Source organism: Oncorhynchus keta, chromosome 10, assembly GCF_023373465.1.
Source record: "Oncorhynchus keta strain PuntledgeMale-10-30-2019 chromosome 10, Oket_V2, whole genome shotgun sequence".
NCBI lineage: Eukaryota > Metazoa > Chordata > Actinopteri > Salmoniformes > Salmonidae > Oncorhynchus > Oncorhynchus keta.
Window position 1 is genome coordinate 44,891,272 of NC_068430.1, and position 18,002 is coordinate 44,909,273.

At 43.8% G+C, this 18,002-nt stretch overlaps 1 protein-coding gene and 1 long non-coding RNA gene across 6 annotated transcripts in view; one reads left to right on the plus strand and one right to left on the minus strand.

Moving 5' to 3' along the window:
- The window catches only part of LOC118373455 (phosphatidylinositol 4-phosphate 3-kinase C2 domain-containing subunit beta), a 64,054-nt gene that overhangs the window by 42,197 nt on the left and 3,855 nt on the right, over positions 1-18,002 (plus strand). Inside the window, exons 17-31 of the mRNA XM_052527128.1 lie at positions 2,930-3,023; positions 3,176-3,270; positions 5,811-6,099; positions 8,845-8,937; positions 9,064-9,193; positions 9,394-9,530; positions 9,701-9,870; positions 10,260-10,416; positions 10,493-10,602; positions 11,440-11,641; positions 15,548-15,672; positions 16,064-16,181; positions 16,781-16,868; positions 17,642-17,748; positions 17,836-17,964. Coding sequence (XP_052383088.1) covers positions 2,930-3,023; positions 3,176-3,270; positions 5,811-6,099; positions 8,845-8,937; positions 9,064-9,193; positions 9,394-9,530; positions 9,701-9,870; positions 10,260-10,416; positions 10,493-10,602; positions 11,440-11,641; positions 15,548-15,672; positions 16,064-16,181; positions 16,781-16,868; positions 17,642-17,748; positions 17,836-17,964 — 2,044 coding nt within the window. The remainder of the gene's footprint in view (positions 1-2,929; positions 3,024-3,175; positions 3,271-5,810; positions 6,100-8,844; positions 8,938-9,063; positions 9,194-9,393; positions 9,531-9,700; positions 9,871-10,259; positions 10,417-10,492; positions 10,603-11,439; positions 11,642-15,547; positions 15,673-16,063; positions 16,182-16,780; positions 16,869-17,641; positions 17,749-17,835; positions 17,965-18,002) is intronic.
- Positions 11,648-12,730, minus strand: LOC127932223 (uncharacterized). Of its 5 annotated transcripts, none has more exons than XR_008144625.1 (3): positions 12,567-12,730; positions 12,231-12,518; positions 11,648-11,951 (listed from the first exon to the last, which is right to left on the minus strand). It is a non-coding gene; the product is annotated as an uncharacterized LOC127932223 (long non-coding RNA). The 5 variants fall into 5 exon arrangements; XR_008144627.1 differs by lacking the exon at positions 12,567-12,730 and adding an exon at positions 12,001-12,136 and having other exon boundaries at positions 11,648-11,815; positions 12,231-12,560; XR_008144626.1 differs by lacking the exon at positions 12,567-12,730 and adding an exon at positions 12,001-12,136 and having other exon boundaries at positions 11,648-11,863; positions 12,231-12,560.

Here is an 18,002-nt window from a genome sequence, read left to right on the forward strand (position 1 = left end):
CGGTAGTGAGGAATTCCTTTTCCGTTCCACTGGTTGCACTTCACCGGTGAGCTTGTATCGTTTCAGGTACATTCAAGCGATATTGCTGCAGCCTCGGACGATAGATTCTCATAACCTGTAACGAAGGAAACAAAAAAGTGAAAGTAACATGTCCTGGTTTCAAGAGAAATTGATATTTCACCTAGATTTCCCTAAGTCAGCATGTCCCGATTTTCCGGAGGAAGTTGTACATTTCACCTAGATGTCCCTAATATGAGGACTGCGGTACACAACATAGAAGCTTATCAGGTTCTGATCATCTTTACTGTGCTTCTTCACCTGAGATTGGCCCCCAATTGCTAATCAATCAGTTCTGTTCTCCAGGCTCCGCTTTTGTCATCGAAATGGACAAGCTTGCAATGAATGACATGTATCCCATCGTGATTTTCCCTGGACTTTTACCGCTGACCTTGATAATGACCTTCCCATTTTGGCCCTAATGTCTCTGTCACATATATTTTTTTACCATCACCCCCTGTCCTGGCACTGCGTCATGTCCCCCCTCGGGAGTTATTCCCCATTAAAGAGTTCTATGCAAATAGTTAAGCATTATGTCACTCATAAAGTGAACTTCTGTTTTTCTTCAAATCTAACGTGCCTGGTATGATCATATTGTAGTAACTACCCATCCTACCTGCCTCACACCCCCCTCCGTAATGCGTGAACCGTCTGTGTATGAGATAGGCTCAGGGTTTTCCAACGAGTGACTCTATAAACCCATCAGGGAGCTGATACAAAACCAACTCACAACAGTCGGTGTTCAAGTAATGTGGGATCTGGAGGAAGCACCAGAGTAGCTGGGATTACACCGGGTCTTTTCAACTATACCCATGTCCCTTAGATCTTAAATCGCTACTTTAGTCACGTCCATAGCTTCCTTGCTAATGGGATATTGTTTTGTGCAAGGTAGGGCTGTCTCCATATCCAAAGTTCGACACTCATTTTTCTTCGTAGTCCAAATAGCATGGTTCTGAACTGTAGAGCCTGCTTCAATCTTCATTGGACCAATAGAAATTGATAATGGTTTGGTTTGTTTCACATGTGTCTTCGTCTCCCCCCCACTCCTGTTGCTCTCATCTTCTTGCCTGTGTACTGAGGACATATCATATATGTTTTGCATAAGATATATATATATATATATAATACAGTGACTTCAGCACCCGTATCTACAAAAAAATCTCCTGCCATGTTGTTAACAGTCATATTCACATATATTCCATCCGATTTGAGACAGTATGTACACCAGCTGAGATGGGACGTAAGAGGGTGTCTGTTAGTTTACCTCCACAGCATCCAGCAAACTCTGCTGCTGAGCCAAAGAGAGCTTCTTAAATTTCTGCAACAACATTGTGCCGTTGGGGCTGTTGTCCTGATTCCATTTTCACTTAGATGGGCCCTTCTTCTCGAGGCCACTTTTCATAAAATCACGTTTTCTCATGCGACATTCTCGTTGCCAGTGACCCGACATCCCCAAATAATAACATACACCAGGTTTCTCTTCTACTGTACTAATAATGTTGTTGGTTTCACTCAGAACCTGCACAACTCTGATACCCACGTCTCGTGGATGCTTCAAAGTCTTTGAGCATTCATCCAACTGTTCTGGAGATGCTGATTTGTGTGTGATTACTGTCTCTAGAGGTTTGTCTTTACTCCCTTTTAGAGCCTGTGTTCTGGTTGGCCTAAGACATTGTTCGTCACTGCTGTCAGAACCTGTAGACTCAATGCCAGGCAGTGCTGACCAGATGCTTGAAACCTGATCTGCCCTACACAACTCAATGTGAGGATAGATTGGAGAACAGAGAGGCCACAGGTCGGGGTCACGTTTGAATTTTTCCCCTGTGTCTCCTGCTACAATAGGGAATTTCTCCTTTTAAGGTCTTTATTTGTTCACCAAGAGCTTTCAAACTACAATTTTCTCTCTGCAATGTCATAATATTAACTTCCAAAGTTGTATAATATATATCTCTATGTTTATATATGTATTTATCCCCTAAATATATATATTTATATAACCCCTTTTGAGGACTCAAACCTCTTCTAGAACACAAAATTGTTTCTGTAGGGCCTGGCTACCCATAACTTATGGTCACCACTAAGAGCTTGTTGAAGGCTTACATTGACCACATGTGTAAAAAATTGCTACTTCACCAGCAGCTCACTTCTGTGCAACAAGAAGGTTTAACAAAAAAAGATGCCTCAAACCTTTTTAATAGAGTAAAGACTCCAACCTTTTTAATCGAGTAACAAAAAGGTCTAAACTCTGTAATACAACAAAGGACTTGCATGCTTATACATCACAGATACATATCACTCATTGCATGCACTATTTGAACCAGATTTGGTTCTTTTTAAATGATATTGGTCCAGACTCACCCAGCAATTCTGCCGTCAATCAGGAGATGATGAGTTGACTCCCCAAAGTGGGTTGCGCGCAGCCTTCTCTCTTTCCTCTGGATCAACACACAGTTGATACGTTTTTCTGGTTGTTGTTGTTCAGAGCAAATCATCCGGGTCACGGCACCAAGTGTCAGCGAGTGTCAGCAATTCATCCTGGGGTTGACCAATCAGATGTCCTTGCAGTATAACTGGACCAATGGCCAAATAACAAGTATCCTGCCCCAGACTCAATGTACAGAGCGTAGCACACGTAGCTCTGAGTTCAGGAGTGACAATCCACAGATTCTAAACAGATGTTGAACTGAAACCCAAATCCCATTTACATTGACAATTCCCTATTGATCGTTAATTCTAGTACTCTCATCCTCTATGTCGTGTATTTGTCTTCAAAGTATAAGTCCATGCGTTTGTTTGACCTCTCAAATATGTCGTCATTTTGGATTGAAACAATGTAATAATTGAATGCATAATGGATTCAAATGTCTGTCAGCTTCCCTGATCAGGAGCTGAGGCGTACTGCAGTACAGTGGATGGACACCATCTCTGACCCTGAGCTGCTGGACTTCCTGCCGCAGCTGGTGCAGGTAAAACCTTTATAAGTGCTTATTGAATGTCTTACGAACACTTCACGAACACCTTATGACCACCTTATCAAATGGCTACGTGGAGCTATATCCATATTTCTTACACCTATCCGTTGTACCTTTCTCTAACCATCTCTCTCGCTTTCTCTCAGGCTCTGAAATATGAGTGTTACCTTGATAGCCCGTTGGTACGTTTCCTGCTACGGAGAGCCATAGGGGACATGCGCATCGCACACTACCTCTTCTGGTGAGACCTAATTCAGATTTGAGCCGTACACTCCGCCTTCTCTGTCTCACACAACTTGATGTAGGCTCTCGCAGACATATACACATGTATGTATGTATACATGACCACGTGCAGTGCCTTCAGAAAGTGTTCGCACCACGTTGACTTTTCCCCACATTTTTATTGTGTTACAGACTGAATTTAAAATGGATTAAATTGAGATTGTGTATCACTGTCCTACACACAACCCCATAATGTCAGTGGAATTGTGTTACTAGAAACTTTTTCAAATGAATAAAAAATGAGAGGCTGAAATGTCTCGAGTCAATAAGTATTCAACCCCTTTGTTATGGCAAGCCTAAATAAGTTCAGGGGTAAAAATGTGTTTAATAAGTTGCATGGACTCATTCTTTGTACAATAATGTTGAACATGATTTTTGAATGACTACCTCATCTCTGTACTCCACACACGCAATTATCTTCAAGGTCTCTCAGTCAATGGTGTCAATGGTGACTTTAAAACAGTTTCAGAGTTGAATGGATGTGATAGGAGAAATCTGAGGATAGATCAACGACATTGTAGTTGCTCCACAATACTAACCTAAATGACAGAGTCAAAAGAAGGAAGCCTCTACAGAATACAAAATATTATAATACTGCAAAATATTTGGCAAAGCGATTAACTTTTTATCCTGAATACAAAGTGTTATGTTTGGGGCAAATACAATACATTACTGAGTACCACTCTCCATATTTTCAAGCATGATGGTGGCTGCATCAGGTTATGGGTATTCTTGTAATCGTTAAGGACTGGGGAGTATTTCAGGATAAAAAAGAAACTGAATGGAGCTAAACACAGGCAAAATCCTAGAGGAAAACCTGGTTCAGTCTGCTTTCCAGCAGAACAATAACCTAAAACACAAATCCAGATCTACATGGGAGTTGCTTACCAAGAAGTCAGTGAATGCTGCAGAGTTACAGTTTTGATTTAAATCTGATTGAAAATATATGACACGACCTGAATAAGGTTGTATAGCAATGATAAACAACCAATTTGACAGAGCTTGAAGAATTTTGATGAACAATCCAGGTGTGGAAAGCTCTTCGGAGATTTATCCCCCCAAATATATTTGAATCCCAGTTTGTAAAACAACAATGTGAAAAAGTCAAGGGGTGTTAACACTTGCTGAAGGCACTGTATGCAAATGAGATATTTCTGTATTTAATTTTCAATAACTGTGCAAGCATTTCCAAAAACATGTATTCACTTTGTCATTATGGGGTATTGTGTAGATGGGTGAGAAAAAAAATAAAGAATCATTGAATTGAATTCAGGCTGTAATGTGGTATAAGTCATGTGGTATGAATAGTTCCTGAAGGCACTGTACATACAACCACCTCTAATTCACATAGACCAGTCATCTCATGACTCACATTCGCTCACATAAACACCCATTTAATCATACAGTACTGCACTGGAGCCCATACATGACAATGCAGTAATGTACGATATCATTGACACTTTGTATGCATGTTTGTCCTGAAGACATGTCGCCACCTGCTGGACAGATTGGGAAATGCCTGAACAAACTTTATGTAGTATACATTAGGATTTTCCGAATGGATTCTTAAAAATAATTCAGAACACAAAGTACACAATTTTAGATATTTACACAATATACAGTACTGCACAAGGGACCGTAACAGAGAGTTGCAGTCCATTTTATAATGGGTGGCTAGTAATGAACTAGTCCTGACCATCTCTAAAACTAAGAGCATTCTATTTGGTACAAATCATTCCTTACGTTCTAGACCTCAGCTGAATCTGATAATGAATAATGTGTGGCTGTTGAGCAAGTTGAGGAGACAAAATGATTTGGTGTGACCTTGGATTGTAAACTGTCAAGGTCAAAATGTCAGGGTGGCAGGGTAGCCTAGTGGTTAGAGTGTTGGACTAGTAACCGGAAGGTTGCAAGTTCAAGTCCCTGAACTGTTCCTAGGCCGTCATTGAAAATAAGAATTTGTTCTTAACTGACTTGCCTAGTTAAAAAAAAAAACATATTGATTTAATGGTTTGAAAGATGGGAAGAGTTCTGTCCACGATAAAGAGATGCTTTGCTTTCTTGACACCACACTCCACAAAGCAAGTCCTACAAGCTCTAGTTCTATCTTGATTATTGCTCAGTTATATGGCCAGGTGCTGCAAAGAAGGACCTAGACAAAACTGCAGTGGTCTTTGACCACCAGATCATGTATAGATCTGTGCTTGCCTCAAGGGGAAAAGGGATGTGGTAACATTCCTTTGACCACCAGATCATGTATAGATCTGTGCTTGCCTCAAGGGGAAAAGGGATGTGGTAACATTACTTTGACCACCAGATCATGTATAGATCTGTGCTTGCCTCAAGGGGAAAAGGGATGTGGTAACATTACTTTGACCACCAGATCATGTATAGATCTGTGCTTGCCTCAAGGGGAAAAAATGATGGATACACGGCAATTGTTATAAAACAGTTTCTATATACGTGTTTTGAACCTCTCTCTCTCTCTCGCTCTCCCAGGTTGCTGAAGGACACTCTGCAGGACAGTCAGTTCAGTGGGAGGTACCAGCACCTGTTAGCAGGCCTGCTGTGCTGTGTGGGTCGTGGTCTCAGGGAGGAGTTTGACAGGCAGTGCTGGCTGGTCACCATCCTGGCTAAAGTAGCCCAACGTGTCCGGGACACCTCTCCCTCCAGCAGACAGGCCATCCTTCGGGAGGGACTGGAGGAGGTCAGGCAGTTCTTCTCAGTCAGCAGCAGCTGCCGTCTCCCCCTCAACCCTGGCATGCTGGTCAAAGCCGTCAACATACAGGTACGTGTTTTGTTTTGTTTTGTTTTCATCTTTATTTCGACAGGGAGTCAATGCTGAGACCGAGTCTCTTTCCCAGATGCGCCACAATACACATCAAAACACAATAAACACATTAAACTACACATTCATATACACAATAAAATGCACATTATTATTATACGTGAAAAGCTTAACTCAATCAAAATGTGTGTCGGTTTACATTCTTCAGTTAAAAGGTCCCCTAACAACTGTCTGAAATGCCCTAGAGGCACCAATTCCTCCTATTTTAAAGTGTATTCTAGATCATTCCACACGTAAGGTGCAAGGCAATGAAAGGCTGATTTACCTTAACTCCCTAAACACCAAAGGAGTCTCCAGGGTTCACCAACCCTGTGAACGGGTTTGATTTACTTGTCATTTTCAATCTTAACAGTGATGTCAGGTTAGTCGGAAATTTGTGGAGCCGGGCTTTGTAAACAAAAAGAGCGTGACGATGTGACCTAGGTGACTTCGAAGACGTCCAGCCAACCTTTTGGTAAAGAATGCAGTGATGAGTAATATAACTGTCTGTGATAAAACGAAGGGCGCTAAAATGAAAACGTAGAGGCGCGTGCACTTTGATAAATAGTAGAACCATAATCAAGAACCCGGAAGAAAGGTTGACTGCACAACCTGCTTCCTGCTATCTAGAGAGAGACGAGATCTGTTTCTGTGAAAAAAGAAGGGGGAAAAAAGCAGACTATATAAGTCTTAGTTTCTTAACAAGCTCAATGGTATGTTTTTTAAAACAATAAATCACTGTCTATCCAAATACCAAGGAGGACTCGTTCGGTTATAGAACCATCCGATGAGTAAAGATGTAATCCACCCGAGACAATCTTACACGAACTTGAAAACAACATGTATTTAGTTTATATCAGTAAGGGCTTCCTGCACAACTGCAAAATCGGACTGTAGCCTTGTCACAGCCAGGTCAGCAGTCGGGGCAATTGCCTGTGTAATAGTATCAATCCCCATACATTTAAAAATGTTAACAGATTAATAGCATTTATATAAATAGTGAAAAGAACAGGTCCTAGTTGTCACGTTCGTCATAACGACGAGACCAAGGCGCAGCGTGATAAGAATACATACTTCTTTTATTAAAACGAAGAACACTTAAACAAACTATACAAAACAACAAAACGAACGTGAAGCTATGAGACACGAGTACTGACAGGCAACTACACATAGACAATAACCCACAAAATACCTAAGGAATATGGCTGCCTGAATATGGTCCCCAATCAGAGACAACGATAAACAGCTGCCTCTGATTGGGAACCAACCTAGGCAACCATAGACATATAAACCCCGAGACATACAAAAACCCCTAGACAGTACAAAAACTACACAAACCACCCTCGTCACACCCTGACCCAACCAAAATAATCAAGAAAACAAAGATAACTAAGGTCAGGGCGTGACCTAGTATTGACCCATGCGGAACACCTTTATGTACTTCAAGAAACCCCGACAATCACAATGGCCTGAGGTCTGACACTATAAGATAATCATAAATCCATGACCAGGCGTCAGAGCTCAGGCCTTTCGACGACAACTTATTCAGTGAAATAGCAAGATCAACAGTATCAAAAGCTTTTGGCAGGACCACAAACAAAGCAGCACATTTCATTGTAGTGTCTAAAGCATTGACAAGATCATTAACAACTAAAGAGGTTGCTGTAATAGTCCTGCAGTACGTCCAGGCCTAAACCCTGGTTTACATACAAAAAAAATACACTTCTCAGATAAAAAGAGCAAAGTTGTACATTTACCAAGGATTGGAGAATCTTAGCTGTACAGGGAAGCCTTGAAATGGGGCGATAATTATTGAGATCACTACTATCGCCTCCCTCATGGAGTGGCAGCTCAAGAGATGATTTCCATACTTGGAAAATCTCCTGATAACAATATAAAATAAAAAATGAGGGTTATTGAGCCAACATTGATGGGCGCTGCACACCCAAGCCGACCGGGATCCAATTGGTCGCCCCCTGTGGATTTATTGTTGTCTGTTGCTAGCAAAGCATCCAATTTCTGTAAATTGCCTAAAAGAACAGCTTTGACTATCATTTCTCTGATCGTTCTGCAAGTTACCCCTATCAGCATCCAGCCCAATAGCATTGTGAATAGGCTTATTAGTTCCTTTCAAAGAGATAGCCCACTGAAATTAAATGGTGATTTAAATGCATCAATGATGGCATTTGTGTCCGTATTGAAGCCTGTCTGAATTAAGATGTTGGCAGAGAGGATGAAGAACTTCAGGGATTTGACGACAGTTTTCCAGAATTTAGCCGGGTTCCCATTAACAATGGGAGAGCGGTTACATAATAATCCGATTGAACCTTTCTGATTTGTGTTACGCAATGATTCCTCAGTTGCTTAGAAGCTTGCCAGTCCGGGCCTAAGCCCGTGTTCCTGTCATTGACCCAAGTATCATCGCTTTCTTGAATGATAATTCCCTGGTCAAATGAAGGATACTGTAGGGAATGGGTACGCATGCCCATGGTTTGTTTGCATAAATGCTAATGGACAGTGTCTTTGGTTTCTTGTGTGTATGTCTGCCTCTGGGTGTTCTGTGTTCAATTGTAGTATGTGTATGTTCCTTTTGTGTTTTAGTGTGTGTATGTGCTCCGTCCGGTGTGTGTTGTTAGTCTGTATGTACACTCCTGTGTGTGTCTGTGTGTGTGTATTTGATCTCTAAATCCTTTCTCTCATCTGCAGTCGTGTTCCTACTTCAACTCCAATGCCGTGCCCCTCAAACTGTCCTTCCAGAACCTGGACCCTCGAGGAGACAACATCAACGTCATCTTCAAGGCACACATTCTAAACTACTGAATCAACAAACCACTTAATTGTGCCTTTCTGAACCCTTGTTGACCTTCGACATCTGTGACTTCTGTGACCTCTGTGTCTTGTGCCCTTTTGACTTCTGCTTCCCAGTCAGGTGATGACCTGCGCCAGGACATGCTGACCTTGCAGATCATCCGCATCATGAACAAGATCTGGATCCAGGAGGGACTGGACATGAGGATGGTCATCTTCAGATGCTTCTCTACTGGACGAGGCAGAGGTGAGGAGGGAGGAAGGGAGAGAGGGGGGAGGGGGGTGGAGATATAAATTGGGGATGAGTTACAGTACTGACTTCGTCCCCTCTCTACCTATCTCCTCCCCCTCTTTCTCCTCCTTTTTATCCCATCCTCTCTCTACCTCTTCCTTCCCCTCTCCATCCTCTCTCCTGTTCTCCTCTCCCTCCCCATCTCTCTCTGTCAGGTATGGTGGAGATGATTCCCCAGGCTGAGACTCTGAGGAAGATCCAGGGGGAACATGGAGTGACTGGTTCCTTTAAGGACCGCCCCCTGGCTGACTGGCTACAGAAACACAACCCTACAGAGGACGAGTATGAGAAGGTACGGTCACTAAAGCGCACGCACACAGTTTTTCGCATGCATGCACGCACACACTCACTCAAGCACACACACATACGCACGCACACTCTCGCTCTCTGTCTCTCGCTCTCTCTCTCTCTGTTGTACACACTTTGACCTGTAACCTCTAACCCTGTTCCACGGCATGCTAGGCTGTGGAGAACTTCATTTACTCGTGCGCAGGCTGCTGCGTGGCCACCTACATCCTGGGTATCTGTGACCGCCACAACGACAACATCATGCTGAAGACCAGCGGTCACATGTTCCACATCGACTTCGGCAAGTTCCTGGGACATGCACAAATGTTTGGCAACATCAAACGGTGAGCCCGTGAGGCAGAGAGGACGCTGGGAAATGTATGCCCAACTTCAATTTAAAATCTAGCCGTAGCCCCTATCGCTAGGACAGAGGATCACAACTTTAGCCACTTAGTCTTTGTTTTTGGCTATGCCTTACCGAAGGGTCCTTGCTATCTAGAATCCGTTGGATGTCCCAACTCTGATGTCACCCCACAGAAGTTGACATTTAAAATAGTTACGGTAAGGGTAGGGGTTAATGTTAGGCCTTAGGGTATGGACATCCCAAGGATCCCGGAAACTGTCTTTTTCTGATTGGCAGACCGCTAAAGATGGTTCTGTTCCTATTGGCAGAGACCAATGGCCCTGTGTTCTGATTAGTGTTTCTCTGTGCGTGTGTGTTTGTGATTGTCAGGGACCGTGCTCCGTTTGTGTTCACCTCTGACATGGCCTACGTCATCAACGGAGGAGACAAACCTTCCAGTCGCTTCCATGACTTTGTGGACCTGTGCTGTGAGGCCTACAACCTCATCCGCAAACACGCACACCTCTTCCTCAACCTACTGGGACTGGTGCGTACACACACACGTGCGCACACACACACGTGCGCACACACACACTGATGTTTTCCTGTGTTTTCTGTGTAAGATGTTGTCGTGTGGCATCCCTGAGCTGTCCGACCTGGATGATCTGAAGTACGTCTATGACGCGCTGAGACCTCACGAGTCTGAGGCTGACGCCACCATGTACTTCACCAGGTACACACACACACACACACACACACACACACACACACACACACACACACACACACACACACACACACACACACACACACACACACACGAACACACACACACACACACACACACTTCTGTTTCAATGTCTGACGTCAGATAGATCAGTGCAGGCTGATAACTCGCAGACACACATGGAATAGCTAGAAAGAAGTTCAGCTACAATATGCTGTCGAAAATGTTACCAAGGTGACACCGTCAATTTTTGGTGGTAGAATCATTTATGAAATTTGAAATGTGCATGAAAATTTGCTCGCTGCTTGCTGGCTGAACTAGTATCAAATCAATCCATATGAAACGAAAGGGAGGGATGCTAACAACGCTAGTTCACACACTCAATGCTGAGTACCCCATCTTGCTAGCTCGCTAGTGTATTGTCGCTCTAGCAAATTTGCATGATATCTGTTCTGCCCTGATTAATGCGCCGAGTTCTACAGCACAGCTGAGTTCCACATTCTACACGACAGATTGGTTGAGGGACGAGCGTCACGTAGGAGTGATGCCATCTGACATGAGACTATGACTTCTGTGTGTCTCTGTCTGTTTTTTTCACTTGTCTGCTATGGTTTTTATGGTTGTTGTCAATTGTTTGACTCATATCACCCCTCTCTCTCTCCCCCTCTCTCTCTCTCTATCTCTCCTCTCTTTCTTCCCTCCTCTCTCTCCTCTCTTTCATCCCCCCTCTGTCTCCTCTCTTTCTTCCCCCCTCTGTCTCCTCTCTCTCCTCTCTTTCTCCCCCCCTCTGTCTCCTCTCTCTCCCTGTCTTTCTGTCTTTCTCTTTTGTCTCTCTTTCTCTAGGTTGATAGAGTCCAGTCTGGGCAGTGTTGCCACTAAGTTGAACTTCTTCATCCATAACTTGGCTCAGATGAAGTTTGCCTCATCCGAGGAGCGTCCTGTGCTCTCCTTCGCCCCACGGGTTTACACCCTCAAGACTGACGGACTCATCCGCAACCTCTTTGTCTGCCGACACATACGAACCTACAGCCCCGGCAAAGGATACGTAAGTCTACAGTCATACACACCTACGACCCTAGTAAATTAAACATACGTAAGTCTACAGTCATACACACCTACGACCCTAGTAAATTAAACATACGTAAGTCTACAGTCATACACACCTACGACCCTAGTAAATTAAACATACGTAAGTCTACAGTCATACACACCTACGACCCTAGTAAATTAAACATACGTAAGTCTACAGTCATACACACCTACGACCCTAGTAAATTAAACATACGTAAGTCTACAGTCATACACACCTACGACCCTAGTAAATTAAACATACGTAAGTCTACAGTCATACACACCTACGTAAAATTAAACATACGTAAGTCTACAGTCATACACACCTACGACCTAGTAAATTAAACATACGTAAGTCTACAGTCATACACACCTACGACCCTAGTAAATTAAACATGCATAAGTCTACAGTCATACACACCTACGACCCTAGTAAATGTAACATACGTAAGTCTACAGTCATACACACCTACGACCCTAGTAAATTAAACATACATAAGTCTACAGTCATACACACCTACGACCCTAGTAAATTAAACATACGTAAGTACAGTCATGTACACCTACGACCCTAGTAAATTAAACATACGTAAGTCTACAGTCATACACACCTACGACCCTAGTAAATTAAACATACGTAAGTCTACAGTCATACACACAAACGACCCTAGTAAATTAAACATACGTAAGTCTAAAGTCATACACACCTACGACCCTAGTAAATTAAACATACGTAAGTCTACAGTCATACACACCTACGACCCTAGTAAATTAAACATACGTAAGTCTACAGTCATACACACCTACGACCCTAGTAAATTAAACATACGTAAGTCTACAGTCATACACACCTACGACCCTAGTAAATTAAACATACATAAGTCTACAGTCATACACACCTACGACCCTAGTAAATTAAACATACGTAAGTCTACAGTCATACACACCTACGACCCTAGTAAATTAAACATACATAAGTCTACAGTCATACACACCTACGACCCTAGTAAATGTAACATACGTAAGTCTACAGTCATACACACCTACGACCCTAGTAAATTAAGCATACGTAAGTCTAAAGTCATACACACCTACGACCCTAGTAAATTAAACATACGTAAGTCTACAGTCATACACACCTACGACCCTAGTAAATTAAACATACGTAAGTCTACAGTCATGCACACCTACGACCCTAGTAAATTAAACATATGTAAGTCTACAGTCATACACACCTACGACCCTAGTAAATTAAACATACGTAAGTCTACAGTCATACACACCTACGACCCTAGTAAATTAAACACACCTAAGTCTATATTTGCATGTACGCATAGGCCACACAAGGGATATTTAAGTCATATACTCTACTACATAACCAGCAAATGAAAGCTTTTTTAGATCTATTAACGTATGCACCTAGACCAGGGGTTTTCAACTCCTACCCCATGAGGCCTGGAGCCTGCTGGTTTTCTGTTCTACCTGATAATTAATTGCGCACACCTGGTGTCCCAGGTCTTAATCAGTCCCTGGCTTGAGGGGAACAATGAAAAATAGCAGTGGAACTTGCTTCAAGGTCCAGAGTTGAGTTGGTGGGACCTACACCACTAGTATAGGCCCATCAAAAATATAAAATTCAAACGGCCTCTACCGTACGCTTACCCTCAGTATAGCCTCAGTAAAGGATACATCATGTAAGGGTCCAGTCATGTAAGATTATCTCTTCTATGGTTTAAGCCAGCGCCGCGGAACACATACTTCTGCAGTATGGGTTGGAATCTGTCCCTCTGCTGTTTCAGCAACTCTTTCCTCTTGTCTTTCCTCTCTATCCTATCCCCCCAAAAAAAATGTATGTTTAAAAGATCAACTTTGCTCCAGTATGTAACTCTTGTGTAGCATACAAATCAAATACAAATCAAATTTTATTTGTCACATGCGCCGAATACAACCGGTGTGGACCTTACCGTGAAATGCTTACTTACAAGCCCTTAACCAACAATGCAGTTCAAGAAATGGAGTTAAGAAAATATTTACTAAATTATCTAAATTATCTAAGTCAAATAAAAAGTAACACAATAAAATAACAATAACGAGGCTATATACAGGTGGTACCGGTACCGAGTCACTGTGCGGGGGTGCGGGTTAGTCGAGGTCATTTGCATATGTAGGTAAGGGTAAAAGTGACGATGCATAGATAATAAACAGCGAGTAGCAACAGTGTTAAAACAATAGTTGGTGGTGGGTCAATTTAAATAGTCCTGGTGGCCATTTGATTAATTGTTCAGCAGTCTTATGACTTGGGGGTAGAAGCTGTTAACGAGCCTTTTGGACCTAGACTTGGCGCTTCGGTACCTCTTGCCGTGGTAGCAGAGAGAGAGGACTATGACTTGGGTGACTGGAGTCTTTGACAATTTTTGGGTCCTTCCTCTGACACCGCCTAGTATATAGGTCCTGGATGGCAGGAAGCTTGGCCCCAGTGATGTACTAGGCCGTACGCACTTCCCTCTGTAGTGTCTTATGGTCAGATGCCGAGCAGTTGCCATACAAGGTGGTGATGCAACCGGTCAGGATGCTCTCAATGCTGCAGCTGTACAACTTTTTGAGGATCTGGGGACCCATACCAAACCTTCTCAGTCTCTTGAGGGGGAAAAGGTGTTGTCGTGCCTTTTTCACGACTGTCTTGGTGTGTTTGGACCATGATAGTTTGTTGGTGATGTGGACACCAAGTAACTTGAAACTCTCAACCTGCTCCACTACAACCCCGTCGATGTGAATGGGGGTGTGTTCGGTCCTCTTTTTCCTGTAGTCCACAAACATCTCCTTTGTCTTGCTCATGTTTAGAGAGAGGTGGTTGTCCTTGCACCACACTTCCAGGTCTCTGACCTCCTCCATATAGGCTGTCTCATCATTGTCGGTTATCAGGCCTACCACTGTTGTGTCGTCAGCAAACTTAATGATGGTGTTGGAGTCGTGCTTGGCCACGCAGTCGTGGGTGAACAGGAGAGGACTAAGCACGCACCCCTGAGGGGCCCCGTGTTGAGAATCAGAGCGGCAGATGTGTTGTTGCCTACCCTTAACACTTGGGGAGGCCCATCAGGAAGTCCAGGATCCAATTGCAGGTGTTTAGTCCCAGTGTCCTTAGCGATGAGCTTTGTGGGCACTATGGTGTTGAACGCTGCGCTATAGTCAATGAACAACATTCTCACATAGGTGTTCTTTTTGTCCAGGTGGGAAAGGGCAAGTGTGGGAAAGGGAAAGTGTGGAGTGCAATTGCATCATCTGTGGGGGCAGTGTGAATTGGAGGGAGTCTAGGGTTTCCAGGATGAAGGTGTTAATTTGAGCCATTACCAGTCTTTCAAAGCACATATTTTTATTTATTTAACCAGGTAAGTTGATTGAGAACATGTTCTCATTTACGGCAACACCCTGGGGAATAGTTACAGGGGAGAGGAATACGCCAATTGTAATCTGGGGATGATTAGGTAACCATGATGGTGTGAGGGCCAAGACACCGGGGTTTAGCCAGGACACTGGGGTTAACACCCCTACACAGGGCAATGTCCTGGGATATATTTCTTTAGACCAGAGGAAAGGGTGCCTCCTACTGGCCCTCCAACACCACTTCCAGCAGTGTCTAGTCTCCCATCGAGGGACCAACCCTGCTTAGCTTCAGAAACAAGCCAGCAGTGGGATGCAGGGTGGTATGCTGCTTGCACTTCATGGCTACTGAGTGCTACAGGGCGGAAGTCATTTAGGCGGGATACCTTTCTTGGGCACAGGGACCGTGGGGGTCTTCTTGAAACATGTAGGTATCACAGACCCAGTCATGGATAGGTGGAGAATGTCAGTGAAGACGTTGTGTGTGTGTCCCTCTCCCCAGGCGTTTGTGGTGAAGGTGGAGCGGGAAGGCCAGCAGGGGTCAGTGTTGGTCCAGAGGAGCTTTGAGGAGTTCTATGAACTACACAGTAAACTACGCCTCATCTTCCCCTCATCCAAACTACCCAGGTAACACGCACGCATGCACTTATGCACACACACACACACACACACACACACACACACACACACACACACACACACACACACACACACACACACTGATCGTGTACAGAGAACGTCGCCCTTCTCTTGAAACAACAGTTAACTCTAAGTAGTGATAGAGGAATAGTCAAATATTTTGGATAATAATGGAGGAGTAATCTCTCGTGGACAGACTGCGCATCTGACTAAATTCCGCTACATTTTAGTTCTGGATTAATCGAGTTTAATGGAGTCTAAATAACTGAAAGGAAAGGATGTCAGTGGTATTCTATCTGTACCCATACTAACTACCTACGGTAACTAGATAGCAACTGTAAAGTGAAACCATGACAAAGTCCTTTGCTGCCCCTCCCAGTTTCCCCAGCCGCTTTTTGATTGGGCGGTCTCGAGGAGAGGCGATGGCTGACAGGAGGAAAGACGAGCTGAACGGATACGTCTGGCATCTGGTGCATGCTGCGCCAGAGGTCGCCCAGGTAACCAGTCCCCTCTGACCTTTGGTGTGTTCACGAGACTGTCATCCTAATCCTGTAACATCCCATGTACAGTGGTTAGTGTAAATGACTGTATGAAACTACTGTGATTCTTAAAATGACTGTATTCTTTTTTTTCCTAACTGACATCATAAAATATACAGACGTGCACTTGGCAGAATGACCGGTGCAGAGTGTCTGTGTGTCTGTGGTTTCAGTTTGACTGCTGGGTTTCTTAGAATTCAGCCCCTCCCTTTTTCGAGGCAGCGTCATATCAGCTTTACAGACTTAGACACACATGCTGTCTCGGGGCGAGGGACTGCAGGCCCATATCAGAACGGTCCAGCCTCTGTGTGCTGGCAAACTTTCGTCCACTGTATCCGTAATAGAACAGTTTGACAAACTAAAACGCAAGCTATAATTGCTAGCCCCGAAGTATTAGCATTTCATTTTTCCGTTTTCAAAATGTCCATGTGCTACCTGTAAATGAATTAGACCTCATGGAGGTTGGCATTTTGTTGTTTTTCTGTCATTCACTGAATATACACTTCCTCATCCTCCTCTCCAACCCCCCCCCCCTCCTCTCTCTCTCTATCTCTCAGTGTGACCTCATCTACACTTTCTTCCATCCTCTGCAAAGAGACGAGAAACCTGGAACAGTGGTGAACACACTGCAGAGCAAACCTGCAGGTACACACACACACACACACACACACACACACACACACACACACACACACACACACACACACACACACACACACACACACACACACACAGCGTGTGATTCATCAGATGACTCACTGACAGGATCGATAGTTATTTTAATGAGATCATTTGCACAGCATGGAGGCACAGGGTCAAAGTTCATCACTTACTAAAAACAAATGCTGAGTCCAGTGTACTGCCAGCATCAGCTGACCCCGGGGCACTGTGCCCTTAGCCTATGTGATAACTTTAACCAGTCATAAACTAGGGTCTTATCATGCGCTGTTTGAACAACGTGTCGGCAATCACACAGCATGTCAAACACAGAGGTGTACTAAAAACACTAACGCACGTCTCTTAGACCATGTAGCATTTCTTGCTATGGGAGCAGTTTTCTTTACTTATTGCTGTTTGCACAGTTGTACAGTGCGATTTTATGGTTGCTGTGTTTGGTTACATTGATGTTGACCTAAGGTTTATGTGTTAGGGGTTAGAGGTTAATGGAACTCTAGCTGTCACTCTGCCTGATTGGCTTTCTAATGAACCTACAGCACTTACAGAGGAATAGAATCACCTATCTCTGTAGCTCCATCCCTCCCTCCTCCCTGGCCCGTCACACAATACGTGGACACATACTTCCTGCCACTATAAACACACACACTGTAGGCTATAGACTTATTCAGGTCCTACATTATACTCTTTCAGCTCTAACCACATACTCTGTCTGAGTCTCTGTCTCTCTCCCCCAACTCCAGAGATCTGTTGGGGTCCAGTCTCAGGCAAAGTGGTAGGAGAGGTCAAGCTCTCCATCTCCTATAAGAGTGACAAGCTCTTCATCATGGTCATGCACATACGAGGCCTGGTGAGTGTGTGTGTACAGTCAGCATACTGTTTAAGTTGTATACTGTTATTGTGGATATACTGACTACCCCCTCTCTGTCTTTCCCAGCAACCCTTGCAGGATGGGACAGACCCTGACCCCTACGTCAAGCTGTACCTTCTCCCAGACCCCCAGAAAACCGGCAAGAGGAAGACCAAGGCTGCGAGACGCACCTGCAACCCCACCTACAATGAGATGGTGAGGAAATGTTCCTAAGTACAAAATAAAACAATTAA